We start from the raw sequence: 24,612 nt of genomic DNA on the forward strand, positions 1-24,612 counted from the left end.
CACAAGTCTTATTGATTGATTACCTCTGGATTTATTTCTGTGCAGAAGATGTTGATGCTAGTCAGGATTGTCTGAATGTCTGCATCTCCAAGAAAAACAAACATGGAGGCAGGACTTTGACACAGCAGCTCAGCAGGCAATCTATAAAAACACAAACAACCTTTTAGAATGCATACACAGATATTTGCACGTATATATGGTCTTTTACATGTGGGATTTGAATCTATAAAGGGTTGGATAAATAAATGAAATAAACAAATTTAAATTTTGTTCAATGTTGAGGTTTGAGTGGTACCCGAGAGGGCTGAAGTCAGGATTCTGGATGTACAACTGTGTTGTATAATACTCCAAGACACTGGCTGAAATTCCTGGGTTGTTGAACAACTGAAGGTTTTCAGAGTTCTCCAGGAACACACTTGACTAAAAGACACAATAAAACACACATTATCACAGCACTACAAACTGTGTACATTGTGTGATGTAGTTAACAGAAATATGTTTGAATGACTAATATAGATAATTGCAGGTGTGTGTGTGTGTGTGTGTGTGTGTGTGTGTGTGTGTGTGTGTGCACTACCATGCTTCCTGATAGAAATGATTGTAGATCACTGAGGGTGATGAAGGTGACGAAGAATCCAATGTTGTCTGCAAACCAGGCAGTGGAGTTCAGAAAAGGATCTGAGGAGTTATAGCAGCGGGGGCTGGCATCTGCAAAATACACAATCACATGTTGAGACACACATGTAGTGCACACACAAACAAACGGAAATGCTTGTACAGAGAGAACTAGAAAAAAGAAACAAGAAAAATGTAGTTATTCTTACCACCACTGCTCAGATACACTTTTATAGAGCTGTACACATCAGCTTGGGAGAAATCAGCTGCAGAAAAATTGAAGTTGTCCCCCAGGATAGACACCCTGCTCACAAACACATACGTACAGGAGATTTCTTTACTATATGACCTCAGTTTTTTTTCGCCACCAGACATGTGGCAGTGTTTATGATGAAAACCCTGTTTAATGAAACATCCAATAAAGAACTTACAGTTTCCTGTATGACAGACAAGAGGCACCACTGAGCTGGGTGGAGCTGATGAGCTGAGAACTGAGGTAGGGCAGGTAGTGAACCAGTATAACATTAAACCACTGTTCTACATCAGCCTGAGTTGAGGCACTGAGAGCACGAGGCCACACACACTCCAATGTTTGGCTGGCCAGAACTGAGGACAAAACAGGCTCCTGTAGAGAGAAACAGTGATTACTCTATCAGCCATTCCTGGCAGAATAAAGGCAAGTAGTCTACATGGACAAAAATCTAGGTGAAATAAAAACTGGCCTACCATCTCCAGGTACTGATTGGTCCTACTGTAGTTGTCAAGTAGTGTGCAGAGCTCGGAACCATTAACAACTGTGTTCGGTCTGTTCAGGAACTCACTAAGTTCTTCTGGAGAGATGGAGCTCAAGAGCTAGAAAACACAGAAGGAAGACAAAGCATTAACTACAGATAGTGATGTGCTTAACTCATTGGCTTTCCTACAGTGAGCGAAGCACTGAAGCAATTGGTGTTATAGAGCAAACACACCTCTGTCTGTCGGTCATCTGGGATAAGAGACAGGAAGTCTATTAGGTCAGGGAATCCAAAACTGAGGAACAACTGTTTCAGGAACATGTAAAAGCTTCCACCACCATAGCAACTCAGGCCTGTGAAGCAACAGAGGACACTGATGTAAAAGGTCTGTGGTGAATTCAGATTGAGCATCTAGGACACTCCTGACTTACCCGAACCCTAACATTATCAGCCTGAAATCACATCTTCTTATCACTGCCTACCTAGTAGCCTGAAACAGCAAATAAACACACAAACCTTGGCTGGACTGGTACTTGAGATAGTCTTGTATGTAATTGAAAACAGTGTTGGACTGTGTTGCAGAGAGGTCACTGTACACATTATCAAGTCCGTTCACTCTGTAAATACAGCAAAAGTGGGAAACAAATTCAAATTCTAAAAAGTAACAAAATAATCATTTGCTGTGTTTGTGTTATGAAGAGATGCTCACATCTCTCTGTAGGAGTCACAGCCGATGGTCATGGGGATGATCGACAGGGTGTTTGAACCAATACCAGGAAGTAAGATGGAAAGGTAATTCTGGAACCACAGGGCAAAGTCCTCTGGGCTGAAACGTTGGAAGTGAGGCACCAGATCTAAGAGCGTTATGTTCAGAATGGTGTCTGAAATTGCTGAAGGAATGCTAGTGAGGTTCATCTGCAATCACAAGGTATCATCCATCAATTAGTATGCACAGAATAATGTCTTTTTTGATAAAAAAAAACAAAAACAAAAAAAAACACAAGAAAATAATTTGTGATCTGGTCTTTAGGCAACAGAGATGCTCACTTGTATTGCAGTCTGGCTGAAGTTTGTGAAGAACATGCCAAGTTGATTGAGATCAAAAGATGCGATCATACTGCTAAACACCTCTCTAATCACTAAGTCATTTCCCAACACTCCTGTATCCGCCTGCAGGATGAACTGAGCCTTCTGCTCAATGGACAGTAAACCAAACACTGCAACCTGCAGGAGAAAAAAAACATTCATATCACATTATGTTTACACCAGGTCTTCAAGTAAAACAAATGGACACTGCTTGCAGCAGCTGTCTGTTCTCTTCATCAAAACCCAGAAACCAACTGTTACTACTACAGTCAGCTGCAACTCCACAAGAAACATAAAGTTGGTGCAATTGGGATGTTACTCACACTAGAGAAATTTGCATTTAAAATTTTCAGCTCTGTCAAGGTGGCATAATTGAAGAAACTGCCAAGGTTCGTTAAAAGCCAGTCATTGCTGCCTGAAGTTGTGGAAACACAGCCAGGATCTAGATGGAACCAAGATCATTAGTTCAACTAATTACACCATTCTAAATTGGCCCTGTTTAGTTTTATTCAGACAAAAGAATCACCCTTAATTCAAGCAGGTGAAAACTAATTCAAAAATGTCAGTTGTCTGTATTACAACAACTAAAAGGGGAGTACTTACCTGGTGAGCCATCTTTTGAGAGGAAAGGAAAGATGAATGAAGAAAAGACCAGCTGCTTCTGTTTCTCTGTCATGAGTGATTCTTGACTACTGAGAGCTTTCACACTATGTTTGGTGAGAACAGATTGGATATTCTCATCAATTATTTCCTCATGTCCTATATAACACATCTGAAGTTCAGAAATTTCATTGTCCATACTTACACAATTTGGTAGGTCTCACAGCTGAATTTTGTGAAACTGAGGCTGGATAGAAAGTCTGTGGACACTGATGAAAACAATGGTCTGAGCCTCATCTGGAACCACTCGCTGATGAAAGTGGCATTCATCAACTGTGCTGCAGTGAAGTCCTTGATTATCACCTCCCAGATAGCATCAAGTATATGTGGGTCAGTCTGAATGCTCTTATCGGTCTACATGACAGAGTGAAAGATTACATACTTCAATGCATATTTCCACAAAACATTTTTTATACTACAACACCTGTCAGTATGATGGCAAGTTTATTCATTCATTTCATTGACTGCAAATTCAATTTTTTTTTTTACCACCACTGGGTCCCAACTCCCTATGTAATACTCCCTTAATCCTAGAATCGGGTGTGGCAGAATGAGCCAAGCAACAGTGAGAATCTGGACTACTGGAGACTCAAACACAATGAAAACAGGGATTAGTTTAGCTCAAACCCACTGGTCTCGGTGCCCCAAAATTGTTCTGCCGATCCCGATGGTTGCAACCTGTTCTTCTGCCAGTGCACCCTCATGCTCCTCTCCCAACCACAAGCATATCCGACTGACCGAACAATGATTGAATATGTAATCCTCCACCTCTCTGGCAAAGCCATTAATTGAGCAACAGACATCCGAGAGTTCCAATGCGCTTGCTGCCCCAGCTATTCGTCATTTTGAAAGGAGGTCAGGTGCCGGTTTGCCCACCGTAGGGTTCAAACAAACTCCCCTGCCTTGGAGTTCCACTGGGGTTGTTGCCCAGCCTCAGTTTCCTGCTGGGAGCATTGCTCCACCTCTGTTTCTGCTAAAGAGGCTGCCCAGCCTTTGTGCCCCTCTGAGAGTGCCAAACAGTCCTAGAGAGAGTGCCAGAGAGGGTGTCTCACCACTCCTGAGCTCCGCAAAGGAGCCTTTGCTCCAAAGACCTGCATAGCGTCCCATAGAGAGCACTCTTCTGTTCCTAATTCTCACAGAGAGTGCCAGAGAAAGTGACATTTGCGATGCCCTCTAAATCCCCTTCTCCGAAAGGTGCTGCTCTGCCCCCGAGTCCTGCAGATGTCGCCACTGGACCACTACACCCTATTCCCTGCTCCCTATTCCATTGTCCCTATCTGTGTCCTAAATGTTTTGCACCTGTTCCTTGTTAGTCCTCAGTGTATTTAAGTTACCCCTTCAGCTTTTGTTCTTGTTGGTTTATTAACATGTCGTTTCAGGTTGTGCCATGTCGTGAGGTCCGCATGCTGTTATGTTCCTGTGCCCTGATGCTTTTGTTTTGCTGTTATGTACCGGTTTTCTATTTCAAGTCCAATGTTGTTTCTTGAGCCATATGTGACTTTACATTCCAAAGTTTTCTGTTCTTGGGTTTAATGACTTAAGTTAATAAAGAACTGTGAACTTGTCAATTCCGACAGTGTCCCTGCATGTGAGTTCTAACACCTCCCTGAGCGACTTGGATTCGAGACCCAGGGGTGACAAGCAACAATCAAATTTGCATACCATGCTTGAAAACCTTTGCAATGCGTCACCCAAAAAGCCAGCAAAATTTTGGAAGAACAACTTCCAAGCATCTTTAGAGTATTTCAGGCTGCTTGGCAGTTTGCATGTGAGCAGAGTGAACAGATCCTCGGATGACAATACAGCAACCTTAAAAGGCAACAAACAAAGGTTTCTGTGGTCAACTCATTTTCTGCATAACATTAGCAAAGCTGGAAACAGATATTTGATTCACGGAATACTTACCGGTGAACAGGCATAGTCAGAAATGCTAAAGTTACATAGTACTGTAGAGACATTTCCGGATGCAAATTCACTATCAAGTCGGTCACTATGTAGAAAAACAAGAAGAATGTTTTTATTTTTTTCAAAACAAATTCTGTAAAGTTGAGTCCTTTTTCATTTCATAAATAAAACTCACCTGTTTACACCATAACAAGGGTTGCGGTTGATGATGCTAAGATTCAGTGTGTCCAGATCAGTTTGGTTCTGTTGTGACACCCAGGACTGAACTGCTGAGGAGTACTCAAACAGTTTCAGATCAGCAATGTTTATACCCATTAGACCTCTCACTGTGCTCACATTCAGGGTCTGGCAAACAAAAAAGTACTTGTTATCTATTTTATCTTCAGTTTTCAATTTTTCACTACATTTAATTCAAACATTCAATATTTCAGCAACAAATTCTCTGGTTAATATTTTCTTCTTTATACCTTGAAAACAGCAGGGTTCAGACTAATGAATACAGTGATGTCCATGTTAATGTCCTGAGTGGATAAAAATTCGATATCCTCCACTGGAGCACCACCTACAAACACACAAACAAACACACACACACACACACACACACACACACACACACACACCTCAACATGTTCATATGTACAATTAACTTAAATTCAGACACAATTCAGACTTTTTAAAAACATGTATTTTTTAGTCTTCCTGTATGCATGAATGTTTGTTTTACCCAGGTAAGGTATCATGAGCTGGTAGTATATTGTGGCACTTCTGTGAAAGTTGCTAAATGAATACTTGATAATGATGTACAGAGTAGATTTCTGTTCAAAGGAACATGAGGACAGATCTGGAGACAGGAACATCCTGCAAAGAGAACAAAAATTTATATTAAAATTCAGATCATTCTTCATCTCTTTATTTTGTTTGTCCATGTTTGTGTATGTATGTGAGCAGGGACTTACATTAAACTCTCAGGAGTGATATTTTCCAGTATACTGATGTCTAATGTACAGATGTAGGAACCAATGACATTTATTTCAGCACTTCCCAGAGAGTGATCACCCATGCTCAGATACCTCATAATTACTGCTTTTCCCTTAAAAAAATAATACACAAGCGTTTTTGTAGCAAGCACAACAGTATCTGAGAAATACAAAATGTCAGCTAGTATGCTTGCAGTATAAACTTTCTTTCGGCTTCTCCCGTTAGGGGTCGCCACAGCGGATTATCCTTATTCATGAACCGCATGTTTGATTTGGCACATGTTTTTACGCTGGATGCCCTTCCTATTGCAACCCTCCCCATTTATCTACTAAGAGTGCACTGGCTTGTGCAACCCATTACTGGGGTTAGTTCCCTGACCGTATAACTAGTTAAAAACATTTATGAAATAATTCAGTTTTAAATTAACACTAGACCTGAAGCTCTGCCTGCTTTCTAAAAAATACCTTCATATACATTTCCACCTCTATTGTCAGTGATAACATTTTCATCATCATCGTTGTGTACATCATTTGTAAGAAATAAAAACATTTTTGCATTTTTTGTAAATTCTAGTCTCTCTAAAGGGGATTGAACATGCTCTTTGACTGCAAAAGTGTTTTATCTGCAACTATGTCATGATATCTAATCAATGAAGGATCACAGATACTTTCTCTCACCCTCACTAAATCATCCCAGATGAGCTCTATCTCTCTCTCATTCTCTCTCTCTCTCTCTCTCTCTCTCTCTCTCTCTCTCTCTCTCTCTCTCTCTCTATCACACATGCACAAACAACCTTTTATTACCTTTTCTGGTTCCCAGTATCCATCATTGGAATCCATCAAAGAGGACAGTGTGTCAATCATAGTAATGTTCCACTTGCTAATGTCATCAATTGTGGCCAAACGAGAAGTTGAACCCAGTAGTTGCAGCACATGGTCACCAAGGCCTGATGGGAAAATCTACGTATACACACACGAAATCAACAATTTATAATCAAATCAAAACAAATCTTGTGTGGGGAAATTCAGCATACACACAAAGACAGACTTCTAATTTACAACCCAAAAACAAACCCTATTTGACAGTGGGACACCATGCAAGAATCATATTTATACACAAACTGGAAATATTTTCAGAATTCTATGACTAAAAAGCTGAGACAACTTTTTCTTTCCTGCTGTGTTATACAGTCCAGTATTTAGTGTCTCTGACCTGGTTTAACTTGTTAAGAATGACCGCCTGGAGGCTGGTGTCCACCACTTTCTCAGTGATAGCTGCCAGGTTTTCCTGCAAGACGGTGATGTCCAGATACAGATCAAACTGGATGGCATTAAAACCGAAAGGAAAAGCTCCATCTGCAATTGTTGTTCCTGTTATGTTGCTCACTGTAAGACACACAACAGAGGAATTGAGTGAAGCACACAATCTCAATATGTGTAATACGCTGTACCTCGATGTGTTTTGCCCTGTAGTATACGGTTACCTGTAGTACTTTCTGAGTTGCATTCTGTAAAGAATGTCCTAAGCTTTATCAGTGGGATCTTCTGCTCCCTCAGGACTGAAAATAATTTCCTTTTGACATTCTTCAACAATGCACAAACAGGGACAAAATGTAATCAGTCCAGAAAGTTTAAAGTTGGGTTTATAAATCACAAACACAATGGTGAAACGGTTTACATACAAAGCCAATTGTGTCACAGAGGCCTGATTTGAAATAGACAACCAGGATGCCAAGTTGTTCCACGGTCTGCTCATTCCATGTTGAGGGATTACTGATTCATGATAAACAATGTCAGAGGTCAAAAAAATATCAAATGCAATCTATAGACACACACCATTTCCATTTGTTTTATGTCCTTTTAAAACCAATGATAAAATCATTTTCTACAACATAGATGAAAGATGTGCACAAATGCACTTGAAGCTATGACTCACCCATAAGCAGTGTTTCCACTGAGGAGCAGTGACTGTACAGCGGTGACCTGAGAATCAGAAAGATCTCCACAGTTCTTCAGTTTCTCCAAAATGAAAGGGTCAGAGTTCTGGATGTAGGAGGAGTCCAGTGTACAGGCCATATTTCCCAGAACCTCCACCTGATCCCTGGTCAGACTCACACCAGATATACCCTACAACATCACAACCCATGAAGAAAAGTCACACAGAATCTATAAGAATGGGGGGGGGGGGTGTCTTGTGTGGATTCCACTGTTTAGTGTCTATTGTTTAAGCCTGAACATGTTCATATTTTCACTTGTTTTCAACAATGGAATTGCATAAGAGATGAATTGATTATAATTTGATGGCTGATTTGCAGATTTAAGAGCTAATATTGAATGTGTTGGTCTATGAATATTTTACTGTGTGTGTATTACCAGGCAGTCCTTTGCATTGTTGAACAGTATGGTTGTTTTGTCAAGGACAGGAGAAAGAACTGAGAAATCTGCTCTGCCAAGGGCACGGAAATATGATTGGCAGTTCACATTCTGTATTGTCTCGTAGCTACAACACACACACACACACACACACACACACACACACACACACACACACACACACACACACACAGCCAGCATATGACCTTTTTTTCTTGATATCATATACTTGAATACAGTATTTTCTGTATGTGAATATGTTCCACACCTGTAGTACAGAAGCATATCAGAGGGGACATTCATAAAGCTTTCGACTTGATCTTCTTTCACATAGTTGTACATGCAGGTCAGCTGAAACACAGAATGTGTTGTGTGATTGTGTGTTTTCTCATTTACCAGTAAAGGTTTGGGTCTACCTGCTGTCTCTGATTCATTCTGTGTGCAGAATGTGATTGAATATCAGAGTGTATGTACCTGAGCCTCTGTCAGGACGACCTTGTCTCTGCCTGCACGTGGTCTACAGGCTTTGACTAGATCTTTGGCTTTCTTCTGTGGGAGAGTTGAGCTACAAGAGAATCCCTGCAGTACTGATGCTGACAGACTGCAGGGAGAAACACACCCACAGTCACAAATAGACATACACAGTGATGGGTGTATTCACAGAACAGATCTTTACATTAGCTATATTAGATAGACTGTGTGTGTGTGTGTGTGTGTGTGTGTGTGTGTGTGTGTGTGTGTGTGTGTGTGTGTGTGTTTTCCTAACTCACTCTTCTGGATTAGTACAGGCACTGGCCACTGCACCGAAGAACATCATAGCCTGGTAAAAATGAAAAAAAGTCTTAACATTTTTTGATGAGTTTTATAGCCTGACATCCAAACAAGTCAGGAAATCAGATTAGGGGAACTGCTGCTATTACAGTCGAGGCATGAGACTTTAGTTTTTCAGTGTAACAAAGTGGGTGGGTTTAAGTACCTGTTCATGACTCCAGCTCTTGTTATTGATGAGTGAAACTTCCACAGAGCTCAGAGATGTCAGTAGAACAAGTGGAATATACATCACTAGTGCATCCGGAACATTTTGTATGACAGAGGTTTGGTCTACAGAGATTACCTGGAACAACGTGTTAGAGCGGACTTCAACAAAGCAACTGCATGTTACTGCACTTTTATAGGAGAAGGTAATAAAGATATGTTTGTGTGTGTGTGTGTGTGTGTGTGTGTGTGTGTGTGTGTGTGTGTGTGTGTGTGTGTGTGTGTGTGTGTAAAACAAAGTAAATACCTTTTGGACAAATGTCTGTTGTAGAATAACTGGGGCTGATAGAATATTAGCAATGAATGTTGGATTCTGAGATAAAGACAGAAGCTCAGAAGATGGGATGATGGATATGGCTGTAGAAGGAACACCACCAATAAGTGTTCCCAATGATACCAGAGAGGAGGCACTGTTGATCTGTGAGAGTAAAACAATCATATCCTTAACTTGAAAACATTTCTGATTCTGAATTTTAGAACTTGTGCAATAAGAAAGAAATTAAATTACAGACCTTTTGGTAACATGGTATAGTTAGTAAATGTATAAACATAAATAGAATATTGACATGGTGATTGTGATCAAAAATGGCAAGCTTTCACTTTCTGTAACATAGAGCAACATTCCTGACAAATGGGCAGTGTACGCTTACATTAAAGCCTGAACTAATGATGCTCTGGATGAGGGCATTCACTTGGCCCTGGTCCCAGCCACTGATGATACCGAGTGTTGACAGAGCACCGCTTATCACATTGGGAGGGGCGGAGTTTATCTGGCCCACAGTCAAGCCCACACACTGGCTTCCCAATGTTTGGATGGTGGCTGCAGATATATCAGGGAACTTTGCTACCAGCACCGCTGTTACCTGAAAGGAGAAGAAGGTTAGAGGTGACTGGCACTACTACACAAGAAGTGATTAGTGAACACACAAGTCTTATTGATTGATTACCTCTGGATTTATTTCTGTGCAGAAGATGTTGATGCTAGTCAGGATTGTCTGAATGTCTGCATCTCCAAGAAAAACAAACATGGAGGCAGGACTTTGACACAGCAGCTCAGCAGGCAATCTATAAAAACACAAACAACCTTTTAGAATGCATACACAGATATTTGCACGTATATATGGTCTTTTACATGTGGGATTTGAATCTATAAAGGGTTGGATAAATAAATGAAATAAACAAATTTAAATTTTGTTCAATGTTGAGGTTTGAGTGGTACCCGAGAGGGCTGAAGTCAGGATTCTGGATGTACAACTGTGTTGTATAATACTCCAAGACACTGGCTGAAATTCCTGGGTTGTTGAACAACTGAAGGTTTTCAGAGTTCTCCAGGAACACACTTGACTAAAAGACACAATAAAACACACATTATCACAGCACTACAAACTGTGTACATTGTGTGATGTAGTTAACAGAAATATGTTTGAATGACTAATATAGATAATTGCAGGTGTGTGTGTGTGTGTGTGTGTGTGTGTGTGTGTGTGTGTGTGTGCACTACCATGCTTCCTGATAGAAATGATTGTAGATCACTGAGGGTGATGAAGGTGACGAAGAATCCAATGTTGTCTGCAAACCAGGCAGTGGAGTTCAGAAAAGGATCTGAGGAGTTATAGCAGCGGGGGCTGGCATCTGCAAAATACACAATCACATGTTGAGACACACATGTAGTGCACACACAAACAAACGGAAATGCTTGTACAGAGAGAACTAGAAAAAAGAAACAAGAAAAATGTAGTTATTCTTACCACCACTGCTCAGATACACTTTTATAGAGCTGTACACATCAGCTTGGGAGAAATCAGCTGCAGAAAAATTGAAGTTGTCCCCCAGGATAGACACCCTGCTCACAAACACATACGTACAGGAGATTTCTTTACTATATGACCTCAGTTTTTTTCCGCCACCAGACATGTGGCAGTGTTTATGATGAAAACCCTGTTTAATGAAACATCCAATAAAGAACTTACAGTTTCCTGTATGACAGACAAGAGGCACCACTGAGCTGGGTGGAGCTGATGAGCTGAGAACTGAGGTAGGGCAGGTAGTGAACCAGTATAACATTAAACCACTGTTCTACATCAGCCTGAGTTGAGGCACTGAGAGCACGAGGCCACACACACTCCAATGTTTGGCTGGCCAGAACTGAGGACAAAACAGGCTCCTGTAGAGAGAAACAGTGATTACTCTATCAGCCATTCCTGGCAGAATAAAGGCAAGTAGTCTACATGGACAAAAATCTAGGTGAAATAAAAACTGGCCTACCATCTCCAGGTACTGATTGGTCCTACTGTAGTTGTCAAGTAGTGTGCAGAGCTCGGAACCATTAACAACTGTGTTCGGTCTGTTCAGGAACTCACTAAGTTCTTCTGGAGAGATGGAGCTCAAGAGCTAGAAAACACAGAAGGAAGACAAAGCATTAACTACAGATAGTGATGTGCTTAACTCATTGGCTTTCCTACAGTGAGCGAAGCACTGAAGCAATTGGTGTTATAGAGCAAACACACCTCTGTCTGTCGGTCATCTGGGATAAGAGACAGGAAGTCTATTAGGTCAGGGAATCCAAAACTGAGGAACAACTGTTTCAGGAACATGTAAAAGCTTCCACCACCATAGCAACTCAGGCCTGTGAAGCAACAGAGGACACTGATGTAAAAGGTCTGTGGTGAATTCAGATTGAGCATCTAGGACACTCCTGACTTACCCGAACCCTAACATTATCAGCCTGAAATCACATCTTCTTATCACTGCCTACCTAGTAGCCTGAAACAGCAAATAAACACACAAACCTTGGCTGGACTGGTACTTGAGATAGTCTTGTATGTAATTGAAAACAGTGTTGGACTGTGTTGCAGAGAGGTCACTGTACACATTATCAAGTCCGTTCACTCTGTAAATACAGCAAAAGTGGGAAACAAATTCAAATTCTAAAAAGTAACAAAATAATCATTTGCTGTGTTTGTGTTATGAAGAGATGCTCACATCTCTCTGTAGGAGTCACAGCCGATGGTCATGGGGATGATCGACAGGGTGTTTGAACCAATACCAGGAAGTAAGATGGAAAGGTAATTCTGGAACCACAGGGCAAAGTCCTCTGGGCTGAAACGTTGGAAGTGAGGCACCAGATCTAAGAGCGTTATGTTCAGAATGGTGTCTGAAATTGCTGAAGGAATGCTAGTGAGGTTCATCTGCAATCACAAGGTATCATCCATCAATTAGTATGCACAGAATAATGTCTTTTTTGATAAAAAAAAACAAAAACAAAAAAAAACACAAGAAAATAATTTGTGATCTGGTCTTTAGGCAACAGAGATGCTCACTTGTATTGCAGTCTGGCTGAAGTTTGTGAAGAACATGCCAAGTTGATTGAGATCAAAAGATGCGATCATACTGCTAAACACCTCTCTAATCACTAAGTCATTTCCCAACACTCCTGTATCCGCCTGCAGGATGAACTGAGCCTTCTGCTCAATGGACAGTAAACCAAACACTGCAACCTGCAGGAGAAAAAAAACATTCATATCACATTATGTTTACACCAGGTCTTCAAGTAAAACAAATGGACACTGCTTGCAGCAGCTGTCTGTTCTCTTCATCAAAACCCAGAAACCAACTGTTACTACTACAGTCAGCTGCAACTCCACAAGAAACATAAAGTTGGTGCAATTGGGATGTTACTCACACTAGAGAAATTTGCATTTAAAATTTTCAGCTCTGTCAAGGTGGCATAATTGAAGAAACTGCCAAGGTTCGTTAAAAGCCAGTCATTGCTGCCTGAAGTTGTGGAAACACAGCCAGGATCTAGATGGAACCAAGATCATTAGTTCAACTAATTACACCATTCTAAATTGGCCCTGTTTAGTTTTATTCAGACAAAAGAATCACCCTTAATTCAAGCAGGTGAAAACTAATTCAAAAATGTCAGTTGTCTGTATTACAACAACTAAAAGGGGAGTACTTACCTGGTGAGCCATCTTTTGAGAGGAAAGGAAAGATGAATGAAGAAAAGACCAGCTGCTTCTGTTTCTCTGTCATGAGTGATTCTTGACTACTGAGAGCTTTCACACTATGTTTGGTGAGAACAGATTGGATATTCTCATCAATTATTTCCTCATGTCCTATATAACACATCTGAAGTTCAGAAATTTCATTGTCCATACTTACACAATTTGGTAGGTCTCACAGCTGAATTTTGTGAAACTGAGGCTGGATAGAAAGTCTGTGGACACTGATGAAAACAATGGTCTGAGCCTCATCTGGAACCACTCGCTGATGAAAGTGGCATTCATCAACTGTGCTGCAGTGAAGTCCTTGATTATCACCTCCCAGATAGCATCAAGTATATGTGGGTCAGTCTGAATGCTCTTATCGGTCTACATGACAGAGTGAAAGATTACATACTTCAATGCATATTTCCACAAAACATTTTTTATACTACAACACCTGTCAGTATGATGGCAAGTTTATTCATTCATTTCATTGACTGCAAATTCAATTTTTTTTTTTACCACCACTGGGTCCCAACTCCCTATGTAATACTCCCTTAATCCTAGAATCGGGTGTGGCAGAATGAGCCAAGCAACAGTGAGAATCTGGACTACTGGAGACTCAAACACAATGAAAACAGGGATTAGTTTAGCTCAAACCCACTGGTCTCGGTGCCCCAAAATTGTTCTGCCGATCCCGATGGTTGCAACCTGTTCTTCTGCCAGTGCACCCTCATGCTCCTCTCCCAACCACAAGCATATCCGACTGACCGAACAATGATTGAATATGTAATCCTCCACCTCTCTGGCAAAGCCATTAATTGAGCAACAGACATCCGAGAGTTCCAATGCGCTTGCTGCCCCAGCTATTCGTCATTTTGAAAGGAGGTCAGGTGCCGGTTTGCCCACCGTAGGGTTCAAACAAACTCCCCTGCCTTGGAGTTCCACTGGGGTTGTTGCCCAGCCTCAGTTTCCTGCTGGGAGCATTGCTCCACCTCTGTTTCTGCTAAAGAGGCTGCCCAGCCTTTGTGCCCCTCTGAGAGTGCCAAACAGTCCTAGAGAGAGTGCCAGAGAGGGTGTCTCACCACTCCTGAGCTCCGCAAAGGAGCCTTTGCTCCAAAGACCTGCATAGCGTCCCATAGAGAGCACTCTTCTGTTCCTAATTCTCACAGAGAGTGCCAGAGAAAGTGACATTTGCGATGCCCTCTAAATCCCCTTCTCCGAAAGGTGCTGCTCTGCCCCCGAGTCCTGCAGATGTCGCCACTGGACCACTACACCCTATTCCCTGCTCCCTATTCCATTGTCCCTATCTGTGTCCTAAATGTTTTGCACCTGTTCCTTGTTAGTCCTCAGTGTATTTAAGTTACCCCTTCAGCTTTTGTTCTTGTTGGTTTATTAACATGTCGTTTCAGGTTGTGCCATGTCGTGAGGTCCGCATGCTGTTATGTTCCTGTGCCCTGATGCTTTTGTTTTGCTGTTATGTACCGGTTTTCTATTTCAAGTCCAATGTTGTTTCTTGAGCCATATGTGACTTTACATTCCAAAGTTTTCTGTTCTTGGGTTTAATGACTTAAGTTAATAAAGAACTGTGAACTTGTCAATTCCGACAGTGTCCCTGCATGTGAGTTCTAACACCTCCCTGAGCGACTTGGATTCGAGACCCAGGGGTGACAAGCAACAATCAAATTTGCATACCATGCTTGAAAACCTTTGCAATGCGTCACCCAAAAAGCCAGCAAAATTTTGGAAGAACAACTTCCAAGCATCTTTAGAGTATTTCAGGCTGCTTGGCAGTTTGCATGTGAGCAGAGTGAACAGATCCTCGGATGACAATACAGCAACCTTAAAAGGCAACAAACAAAGGTTTCTGTGGTCAACTCATTTTCTGCATAACATTAGCAAAGCTGGAAACAGATATTTGATTCACGGAATACTTACCGGTGAACAGGCATAGTCAGAAATGCTAAAGTTACATAGTACTGTAGAGACATTTCCGGATGCAAATTCACTATCAAGTCGGTCACTATGTAGAAAAACAAGAAGAATGTTTTTATTTTTTTCAAAACAAATTCTGTAAAGTTGAGTCCTTTTTCATTTCATAAATAAAACTCACCTGTTTACACCATAACAAGGGTTGCGGTTGATGATGCTAAGATTCAGTGTGTCCAGATCAGTTTGGTTCTGTTCTGACACCCAGGACTGAACTGCTGAGGAGTACTCAAACAGTTTCAGATCAGCAATGTTTATACCCATTAGACCTCTCACTGTGCTCACATTCAGGGTCTGGCAAACAAAAAAGTACTTGTTATCTATTTTATCTTCAGTTTTCAATTTTTCACTACATTTAATTCAAACATTCAATATTTCAGCAACAAATTCTCTGGTTAATATTTTCTTCTTTATACCTTGAAAACAGCAGGGTTCAGACTAATGAATACAGTGATGTCCATGTTAATGTCCTGAGTGGATAAAAATTCGATATCCTCCACTGGAGCACCACCTACAAACACACAAACAAACACACACACACACACACACACACACACACACACACACCTCAACATGTTCATATGTACAATTAACTTAAATTCAGACACAATTCAGACTTTTTAAAAACATGTATTTTTTAGTCTTCCTGTATGCATGAATGTTTGTTTTACCCAGGTAAGGTATCATGAGCTGGTAGTATATTGTGGCACTTCTGTGAAAGTTGCTAAATGAATACTTGATAATGATGTACAGAGTAGATTTCTGTTCAAAGGAACATGAGGACAGATCTGGAGACAGGAACATCCTGCAAAGAGAACAAAAATTTATATTAAAATTCAGATCATTCTTCATCTCTTTATTTTGTTTGTCCATGTTTGTGTATGTATGTGAGCAGGGACTTACATTAAACTCTCAGGAGTGATATTTTCCAGTATACTGATGTCTAATGTACAGATGTAGGAACCAATGACATTTATTTCAGCACTTCCCAGAGAGTGATCACCCATGCTCAGATACCTCATAATTACTGCTTTTCCCTTAAAAAAATAATACACAAGCGTTTTTGTAGCAAGCACAACAGTATCTGAGAAATACAAAATGTCAGCTAGTATGCTTGCAGTATAAACTTTCTTTCGGCTTCTCCCGTTAGGGGTCGCCACAGCGGATTATCCTTATTCATGAACCGCATGTTTGATTTGGCACATGTTTTTACGCTGGATGCCCTTCCTATTGCAACCCTCCCCATTTATCTACTAAGAGTGCACTGGCTTGTGCAACCCATTACTGGGGTTAGTTCCCTGACCGTATAACTAGTTAAAAACATTTATGAAATAATTCAGTTTTAAATTAACACTAGACCTGAAGCTCTGCCTGCTTTCTAAAAAATACCTTCATATACATTTCCACCTCTATTGTCAGTGATAACATTTTCATCATCATCGTTGTGTACATCATTTGTAAGAAATAAAAACATTTTTGCATTTTTTGTAAATTCTAGTCTCTCTAAAGGGGATTGAACATGCTCTTTGACTGCAAAAGTGTTTTATCTGCAACTATGTCATGATATCTAATCAATGAAGGATCACAGATACTTTCTCTCACCCTCACTAAATCATCCCAGATGAGCTCTATCTCTCTCTCATTCTCTCTCTCTCTCTCTCTCTCTCTCTCTCTCTCTCTCTCTCTCTCTCTCTCTCTCTCTCTCTCTATCACACATGCACAAACAACCTTTTATTACCTTTTCTGGTTCCCAGTATCCATCATTGGAATCCATCAAAGAGGACAGTGTGTCAATCATAGTAATGTTCCACTTGCTAATGTCATCAATTGTGGCCAAACGAGAAGTTGAACCCAGTAGTTGCAGCACATGGTCACCAAGGCCTGATGGGAAAATCTACGTATACACACACGAAATCAACAATTTATAATCAAATCAAAACAAATCTTGTGTGGGGAAATTCAGCATACACACAAAGACAGACTTCTAATTTACAACCCAAAAACAAACCCTATTTGACAGTGGGACACCATGCAAGAATCATATTTATACACAAACTGGAAATATTTTCAGAATTCTATGACTAAAAAGCTGAGACAACTTTTTCTTTCCTGCTGTGTTATACAGTCCAGTATTTAGTGTCTCTGACCTGGTTTAACTTGTTAAGAATGACCGCCTGGAGGCTGGTGTCCACCACTTTCTCAGTGATAGCTGCCAGGTTTTCCTGCAAGACGGTGATGTCCAGATACAGATCAAACTGGATGGCATTAAAACCGAAAGGAAAAGCTCCATCTGCAATTGTTGTTCCTGTTATGTTGCTCACTGTAAGACACACAACAGAGGAATTGAGTGAAGCACACAATCTCAATATGTGTAATACGCTGTACCTCGATGTGTTTTGCCCTGTAGTATACGGTTACCTGTAGTACTTTCTGAGTTGCATTCTGTAAAGAATGTCCTAAGCTTTATCAGTGGGATCTTCTGCTCCCTCAGGACTGAAAATAATTTCCTTTTGACATTCTTCAACAATGCACAAACAGGGACAAAATGTAATCAGTCCAGAAAGTTTAAAGTTGGGTTTATAAATCACAAACACAATGGTGAAACGGTTTACATACAAAGCCAATTGTGTCACAGAGGCCTGATTTGAAATAGACAACCAGGATGCCAAGTTGTTCCACGGTCTGCTCATTCCATGTTGAGGGATTACTGATTCATGATAAACAATGTCAGAGGTCAAAAAAATATCAAATGCAATCTATAGACACACACCATTTCCATTTGTTTTATGTCCTTTTAAAACCAATGATAAAATCATTTTCTACAACATAGATGAAAGATGTGCACAAATGCACTTGAAGCTATGACTCACCCATAAGCAGTGTTTCCACTGAGGAGCAGTGACTGTACAGCGGTGACCTGAGAATCAGAAAGATCTCCACAGTTCTTCAGTTTCTCCAAAATGAAAGGGTCAGAGTTCTGGATGTAGGAGGAGTCCAGTGTACAGGCCATATTTCCCAGAACCTCCACCTGATCCCTGGTCAGACTCACACCAGATATACCCTACAACATCACAACCCATGAAGAAAAGTCACACAGAATCTATAAGAATGGGGGGGGGGGGTGTCTTGTGTGGATTCCACTGTTTAGTGTCTATTGTTTAAGCCTGAACATGTTCATATTTTCACTTGTTTTCAACAATGGAATTGCATAAGAGATGAATTGATTATAATTTGATGGCTGATTTGCAGATTTAAGAGCTAATATTGAATGTGTTGGTCTATGAATATTTTACTGTGTGTGTATTACCAGGCAGTCCTTTGCATTGTTGAACAGTATGGTTGTTTTGTCAAGGACAGGAGAAAGAACTGAGAAATCTGCTCTGCCAAGGGCACGGAAATATGATTGGCAGTTCACATTCTGTATTGTCTCGTAGCTACAACACACACACACACACACACACACACACACACACACACACACACACACACACACACACACACACACAGCCAGCATATGACCTTTTTTTCTTGATATCATATACTTGAATACAGTATTTTCTGTATGTGAATATGTTCCACACCTGTAGTACAGAAGCATATCAGAGGGGACATTCATAAAGCTTTCGACTTGATCTTCTTTCACATAGTTGTACATGCAGGTCAGCTGAAACACAGAATGTGTTGTGTGATTGTGTGTTTTCTCATTTACCAGTAAAGGTTTGGGTCTACCTGCTGTCTCTGATTCATTCTGTGTGCAGAATGTGATTGAATATCAGAGTGTATGTACCTGAGCCTCTGTCAGGACGACCTTGTCTCTGCCTGCACGTGGTCTACAGGCTTTGACTAGATCTTTGGCTTTCTTCTGTGGGAGAGTTGAGCTACAAGAGAATCCCTGCAGTACTGATGCTGACAGACTGCAGGGAGAAACACACCCACAGTCACAAATAGACATACACAGTGATGGGTGTATTCACAGAACAGATCTTTACATTAGCTATATTAGATAGACTGTGTGTGTGTGTGTGTGTGTGTGTGTGTGTGTGTGTGTGTGTGTGTGTGTGTGTGTGTGTGTGTGTTTTCCTAACTCACTCTTCTGGATTAGTACAGGCACTGGCCACTGCACCGAAGAACATCATAGCCTGGTAAAAATGAAAAAAAGTCTTAACATTTTTTGATGAGTTTTATAGCCTGACATCCAAACAAGTCAGGAAATCAGATTAGGGGAACTGCTGCTATTACAGTCGAGGCATGAGACTTTAGTTTTTCAGTGTAACAAAGTGGGTGGGTTTAAGTACCTGTTCATGACTCCAGCTCTTGTTATTGATGAGTGAAACTTCCACAGAGCTCAGAGATGTCAGTAGAACAAGTGGAATATACATCACTAGTGCATCCGGAACATTTTGTATGACAGAGGTTTGGTCTACAGAGATTACCTGGAACAACGTGTTAGAGCGGACTTCAACAAAGCAACTGCATGTTACTGCACTTTTATAGGAGAAGGTAATAAAGATATGTTTGTGTGTGTGTGTGTGTGTGTGTGTGTGTGTGTGTGTGTGTGTGTGTGTGTGTGTGTGTGTGTGTGTGTGTGTAAAACAAAGTAAATACCTTTTGGACAAATGTCTGTTGTAGAATAACTGGGGCTGATAGAATATTAGCAATGAATGTTGGATTCTGAGATAAAGACAGAAGCTCAGAAGATGGGATGATGGATATGGCTGTAGAAGGAACACCACCAATAAGTGTTCCCAATGATACCAGAGAGGAGGCACTGTTGATCTGTGAGAGTAAAACAATCATATCCTTAACTTGAAAACATTTCTGATTCTGAATTTTAGAACTTGTGCAATAAGAAAGAAATTAAATTACAGACCTTTTGGTAACATGGTATAGTTAGTAAATGTATAAACATAAATAGAATATTGACATGGTGATTGTGATCAAAAATGGCAAGCTTTCACTTTCTGTAACATAGAGCAACATTCCTGACAAATGGGCAGTGTACGCTTACATTAAAGCCTGAACTAATGATGCTCTGGATGAGGGCATTCACTTGGCCCTGGTCCCAGCCACTGATGATACCGAGTGTTGACAGAGCACCGCTTATCACATTGGGAGGGGCGGAGTTTATCTGGCCCACAGTCAAGCCCACACACTGGCTTCCCAATGTTTGGATGGTGGCTGCAGATATATCAGGGAACTTTGCTACCAGCACCGCTGTTACCTGAAAGGAGAAGAAGGTTAGAGGTGACTGGCACTACTACACAAGAAGTGATTAGTGAACACACAAGTCTTATTGATTGATTACCTCTGGATTTATTTCTGTGCAGAAGATGTTGATGCTAGTCAGGATTGTCTGAATGTCTGCATCTCCAAGAAAAACAAACATGGAGGCAGGACTTTGACACAGCAGCTCAGCAGGCAATCTATAAAAACACAAACAACCTTTTAGAATGCATACACAGATATTTGCACGTATATATGGTCTTTTACATGTGGGATTTGAATCTATAAAGGGTTGGATAAATAAATGAAATAAACAAATTTTAATTTTGTTCAATGTTGAGGTTTGAGTGGTACCCGAGAGGGCTGAAGTCAGGATTCTGGATGTACAACTGTGTTGTATAATACTCCAAGACACTGGCTGAAATTCCTGGGTTGTTGAACAACTGAAGGTTTTCAGAGTTCTCCAGGAACACACTTGACTAAAAGACACAATAAAACACACATTATCACAGCACTACAAACTGTGTACATTGTGTGATGTAGTTAACAGAAATATGTTTGAATGACTAATATAGATAATTGCAGGTGTGTGTGTGTGTGTGTGTGTGTGTGTGTGTGTGTGTGTGTGTGCACTACCATGCTTCCTGATAGAAATGATTGTAGATCACTGAGGGTGATGAAGGTGACGAAGAATCCAATGTTGTCTGCAAACCAGGCAGTGGAGTTCAGAAAAGGATCTGAGGAGTTATAGCAGCGGGGGCTGGCATCTGCAAAATACACAATCACATGTTGAGACACACATGTAGTGCACACACAAACAAACGGAAATGCTTGTACAGAGAGAACTAGAAAAAAGAAACAAGAAAAATGTAGTTATTCTTACCACCACTGCTCAGATACACTTTTATAGAGCTGTACACATCAGCTTGGGAGAAATCAGCTGCAGAAAAATTGAAGTTGTCCCCCAGGATAGACACCCTGCTCACAAACACATACGTACAGGAGATTTCTTTACTATATGACCTCAGTTTTTTTTCGCCACCAGACATGTGGCAGTGTTTATGATGAAAACCCTGTTTAATGAAACATCCAATAAAGAACTTACAGTTTCCTGTATGACAGACAAGAGGCACCACTGAGCTGGGTGGAGCTGATGAGCTGAGAACTGAGGTAGGGCAGGTAGTGAACCAGTATAACATTAAACCACTGTTCTACATCAGCCTGAGTTGAGGCACTGAGAGCACGAGGCCACACACACTCCAATGTTTGGCTGGCCAGAACTGAGGACAAAACAGGCTCCTGTAGAGAGAAACAGTGATTACTCTATCAGCCATTCCTGGCAGAATAAAGGCAAGTAGTCTACATGGACAAAAATCTAGGTGAAATAAAAACTGGCCTACCATCTCCAGGTACTGATTGGTCCTACTGAAGTTGTCAAGTAGTGTGCAGAGCTCGGAACCATTAACAACTGTGTTCGGTCTGTTCAGGAACTCACTAAGTTCTTCTGGAGAGATGGAGCTCAAGAGCTAGAAAACACAGAAGGAAGACAAAGCATTAACTACAGATAGTGATGTGCTTAACTCATTGGCTTTCCTACAGTGAGCGAAGCACTGAAGCAATTGGTGTTATAGAGCAAACACACCTCTGTCTGTCGGTCATCTGGGATAAGAGACAGGAAGTCTATTAGGTCAGGGAATCCAAAACTGAGGAACAACTGTTTCAGGAACATGTAAAAGCTTCCACCACCATAGCAACTCAGGCCTGTGAAGCAACAGAGGACACTGATGTAAAAGGTCTGTGGTGAATTCAGATTGAGCATCTAGGACACTCCTGACTTACCCGAACCCTAACATTATCAGCCTGAAATCACATCTTCTTATCACTGCCTACCTAGTAGCCTGAAACAGCAAATAAACACACAAACCTTGGCTGGACTGGTACTTGAGATAGTCTTGTATGTAATTGAAAACAGTGTTGGACTGTGTTGCAGAGAGGTCACTGTACACATTATCAAGTCCGTTCACTCTGTAAATACAGCAAAAGTGGGAAACAAATTCAAATTCTAAAAAGTAACAAAATAATCATTTGCTGTGTTTGTGTTATGAAGAGATGCTCACATCTCTCTGTAGGAGTCACAGCCGATGGTCATGGGGATGATCGACAGGGTGTTTGAACCAATACCAGGAAGTAAGATGGAAAGGTAATTCTGGAACCACAGGGCAAAGTCCTCTGGGCTGAAACGTTGGAAGTGAGGCACCAGATCTAAGAGCGTTATGTTCAGAATGGTGTCTGAAATTGCTGAAGGAATGCTAGTGAGGTTCATCTGCAATCACAAGGTATCATCCATCAATTAGTATGCACAGAATAATGTCTTTTTTGATAAAAAAAAACAAAAACAAAAAAAAACACAAGAAAATAATTTGTGATCTGGTCTTTAGGCAACAGAGATGCTCACTTGTATTGCAGTCTGGCTGAAGTTTGTGAAGAACATGCCAAGTTGATTGAGATCAAAAGATGCGATCATACTGCTAAACACCTCTCTAATCACTAAGTCATTTCCCAACACTCCTGTATCCGCCTGCAGGATGAACTGAGCCTTCTGCTCAATGGACAGTAAACCAAACACTGCAACCTGCAGGAGAAAAAAAACATTCATATCACATTATGTTTACACCAGGTCTTCAAGTAAAACAAATGGACACTGCTTGCAGCAGCTGTCTGTTCTCTTCATCAAAACCCAGAAACCAACTTTTACTACTACAGTCAGCTGCAACTCCACAAGAAACATAAAGTTGGTGCAATTGGGATGTTACTCACACTAGAGAAATTTGCATTTAAAATTTTCAGCTCTGTCAAGGTGGCATAATTGAAGAAACTGCCAAGGTTCGTTAAAAGCCAGTCATTGCTGCCTGAAGTTGTGGAAACACAGCCAGGATCTAGATGGAACCAAGATCATTAGTTCAACTAATTACACCATTCTAAATTGGCCCTGTTTAGTTTTATTCAGACAAAAGAATCACCCTTAATTCAAGCAGGTGAAAACTAATTCAAAAATGTCAGTTTTCTGTATTACAACAACTAAAAGGGGAGTACTTACCTGGTGAGCCATCTTTTGAGAGGAAAGGAAAGATGAATGAAGAAAAGACCAGCTGCTTCTGTTTCTCTGTCATGAGTGATTCTTGACTACTGAGAGCTTTCACACTATGTTTGGTGAGAACAGATTGGATATTCTCATCAATTATTTCCTCATGTCCTATATAACACATCTGAAGTTCAGAAATTTCATTGTCCATACTTACACAATTTGGTAGGTCTCACAGCTGAATTTTGTGAAACTGAGGCTGGATAGAAAGTCTGTGGACACTGATGAAAACAATGGTCTGAGCCTCATCTGGAACCACTCGCTAATTAAAGTGCCATTTATCAGCTGTGCTGTGGTAAAGTTCTTAATTATTACTTCCCCAAGGGCATTAAGTATACTTGGATCAGCCAAGGCAATGCTGAGGTTCTGCAAGAATACGATACATGTAATATACATGTAATTTCCAAAGAATAGAAATGGTTATATTACAGTACAACTGAAAATTCCATACCCTGTTATAAACTTTGTCCAGTGCTTCATTTAGAGGCACATTCAAATTGTCAAAAAAAAGTTTCCAAACTTCTTTTGGGTACTTTATGCCCTCTGTCAGTACACATATTAGAACTTTTGCTATATCATCACTGGTTAGAACAGCAACCTTGAAACAAACATACACAAAGTAGGAACGATTTTTATGTAGTCAAATGTTTAAAGCATCTATGTAATTGAGACAACAATTCAGTAGTTTTCAAGGGAAAAATTGATTGCTCACTGATGAACAGGCATAATCAGTGATACTGAAGTTGCACACTACTGCAGATGCATTTTCATACAAGAACGTAGTCTTAATTGCTTGCCTGTGAAGAAAATAAATAACATAAACCATCATTCTCAAGTAACTTTTTCTGAATTACAATAATAATTACCACAGCTTACCTGTCTACACC

General features: G+C 40.6%; 1 protein-coding gene across 1 annotated transcript in view; it reads right to left on the bottom strand.

Moving 5' to 3' along the window:
• Positions 1–8: 8 nt before the first annotated feature.
• LOC310737443 (uncharacterized protein) overlaps positions 9–24,612 on the bottom strand; it is a gene marked incomplete at both ends in the record, with an annotated part of 31,514 nt that continues 6,910 nt past the window's right edge. Inside the window, 75 exons of the mRNA XM_083561770.1 lie at positions 9–141; positions 296–420; positions 578–708; positions 825–919; positions 1,047–1,240; positions 1,342–1,467; positions 1,584–1,702; positions 1,866–1,966; positions 2,059–2,264; positions 2,397–2,573; positions 2,759–2,877; positions 3,039–3,142; positions 3,241–3,449; positions 4,758–4,904; positions 5,001–5,085; positions 5,176–5,345; positions 5,468–5,562; positions 5,725–5,858; positions 5,957–6,090; positions 6,782–6,937; positions 7,191–7,363; positions 7,462–7,561; positions 7,660–7,750; positions 7,914–8,104; positions 8,351–8,477; positions 8,619–8,701; positions 8,825–8,951; positions 9,121–9,170; positions 9,327–9,464; positions 9,633–9,803; positions 10,036–10,248; positions 10,333–10,450; positions 10,605–10,729; positions 10,887–11,017; positions 11,134–11,228; positions 11,356–11,549; positions 11,651–11,776; positions 11,893–12,011; positions 12,175–12,275; positions 12,368–12,573; positions 12,706–12,882; positions 13,068–13,186; positions 13,348–13,451; positions 13,550–13,758; positions 15,067–15,213; positions 15,310–15,394; positions 15,485–15,654; positions 15,777–15,871; positions 16,032–16,165; positions 16,264–16,397; positions 17,099–17,254; positions 17,508–17,680; positions 17,779–17,878; positions 17,977–18,067; positions 18,231–18,421; positions 18,668–18,794; positions 18,942–19,024; positions 19,148–19,274; positions 19,450–19,499; positions 19,656–19,793; positions 19,966–20,136; positions 20,369–20,581; positions 20,666–20,783; positions 20,938–21,062; positions 21,220–21,350; positions 21,467–21,561; positions 21,689–21,882; positions 21,984–22,109; positions 22,226–22,344; positions 22,508–22,608; positions 22,701–22,906; positions 23,039–23,215; positions 23,401–23,519; positions 23,681–23,784; positions 23,883–24,091. Of these exons, the coding sequence (XP_083417896.1) occupies positions 9–141; positions 296–420; positions 578–708; positions 825–919; positions 1,047–1,240; positions 1,342–1,467; positions 1,584–1,702; positions 1,866–1,966; positions 2,059–2,264; positions 2,397–2,573; positions 2,759–2,877; positions 3,039–3,142; positions 3,241–3,449; positions 4,758–4,904; positions 5,001–5,085; positions 5,176–5,345; positions 5,468–5,562; positions 5,725–5,858; positions 5,957–6,090; positions 6,782–6,937; positions 7,191–7,363; positions 7,462–7,561; positions 7,660–7,750; positions 7,914–8,104; positions 8,351–8,477; positions 8,619–8,701; positions 8,825–8,951; positions 9,121–9,170; positions 9,327–9,464; positions 9,633–9,803; positions 10,036–10,248; positions 10,333–10,450; positions 10,605–10,729; positions 10,887–11,017; positions 11,134–11,228; positions 11,356–11,549; positions 11,651–11,776; positions 11,893–12,011; positions 12,175–12,275; positions 12,368–12,573; positions 12,706–12,882; positions 13,068–13,186; positions 13,348–13,451; positions 13,550–13,758; positions 15,067–15,213; positions 15,310–15,394; positions 15,485–15,654; positions 15,777–15,871; positions 16,032–16,165; positions 16,264–16,397; positions 17,099–17,254; positions 17,508–17,680; positions 17,779–17,878; positions 17,977–18,067; positions 18,231–18,421; positions 18,668–18,794; positions 18,942–19,024; positions 19,148–19,274; positions 19,450–19,499; positions 19,656–19,793; positions 19,966–20,136; positions 20,369–20,581; positions 20,666–20,783; positions 20,938–21,062; positions 21,220–21,350; positions 21,467–21,561; positions 21,689–21,882; positions 21,984–22,109; positions 22,226–22,344; positions 22,508–22,608; positions 22,701–22,906; positions 23,039–23,215; positions 23,401–23,519; positions 23,681–23,784; positions 23,883–24,091 (10,257 nt within the window). The remainder of the gene's footprint in view (positions 142–295; positions 421–577; positions 709–824; positions 920–1,046; positions 1,241–1,341; positions 1,468–1,583; positions 1,703–1,865; positions 1,967–2,058; positions 2,265–2,396; positions 2,574–2,758; positions 2,878–3,038; positions 3,143–3,240; positions 3,450–4,757; positions 4,905–5,000; positions 5,086–5,175; positions 5,346–5,467; positions 5,563–5,724; positions 5,859–5,956; positions 6,091–6,781; positions 6,938–7,190; positions 7,364–7,461; positions 7,562–7,659; positions 7,751–7,913; positions 8,105–8,350; positions 8,478–8,618; positions 8,702–8,824; positions 8,952–9,120; positions 9,171–9,326; positions 9,465–9,632; positions 9,804–10,035; positions 10,249–10,332; positions 10,451–10,604; positions 10,730–10,886; positions 11,018–11,133; positions 11,229–11,355; positions 11,550–11,650; positions 11,777–11,892; positions 12,012–12,174; positions 12,276–12,367; positions 12,574–12,705; positions 12,883–13,067; positions 13,187–13,347; positions 13,452–13,549; positions 13,759–15,066; positions 15,214–15,309; positions 15,395–15,484; positions 15,655–15,776; positions 15,872–16,031; positions 16,166–16,263; positions 16,398–17,098; positions 17,255–17,507; positions 17,681–17,778; positions 17,879–17,976; positions 18,068–18,230; positions 18,422–18,667; positions 18,795–18,941; positions 19,025–19,147; positions 19,275–19,449; positions 19,500–19,655; positions 19,794–19,965; positions 20,137–20,368; positions 20,582–20,665; positions 20,784–20,937; positions 21,063–21,219; positions 21,351–21,466; positions 21,562–21,688; positions 21,883–21,983; positions 22,110–22,225; positions 22,345–22,507; positions 22,609–22,700; positions 22,907–23,038; positions 23,216–23,400; positions 23,520–23,680; positions 23,785–23,882; positions 24,092–24,612) is intronic.

This window comes from Silurus aristotelis, assembly GCF_946808225.1.
Source record: "Silurus aristotelis genome assembly, chromosome: 2".
In the NCBI taxonomy this organism is placed as follows: domain Eukaryota; kingdom Metazoa; phylum Chordata; class Actinopteri; order Siluriformes; family Siluridae; genus Silurus; species Silurus aristotelis.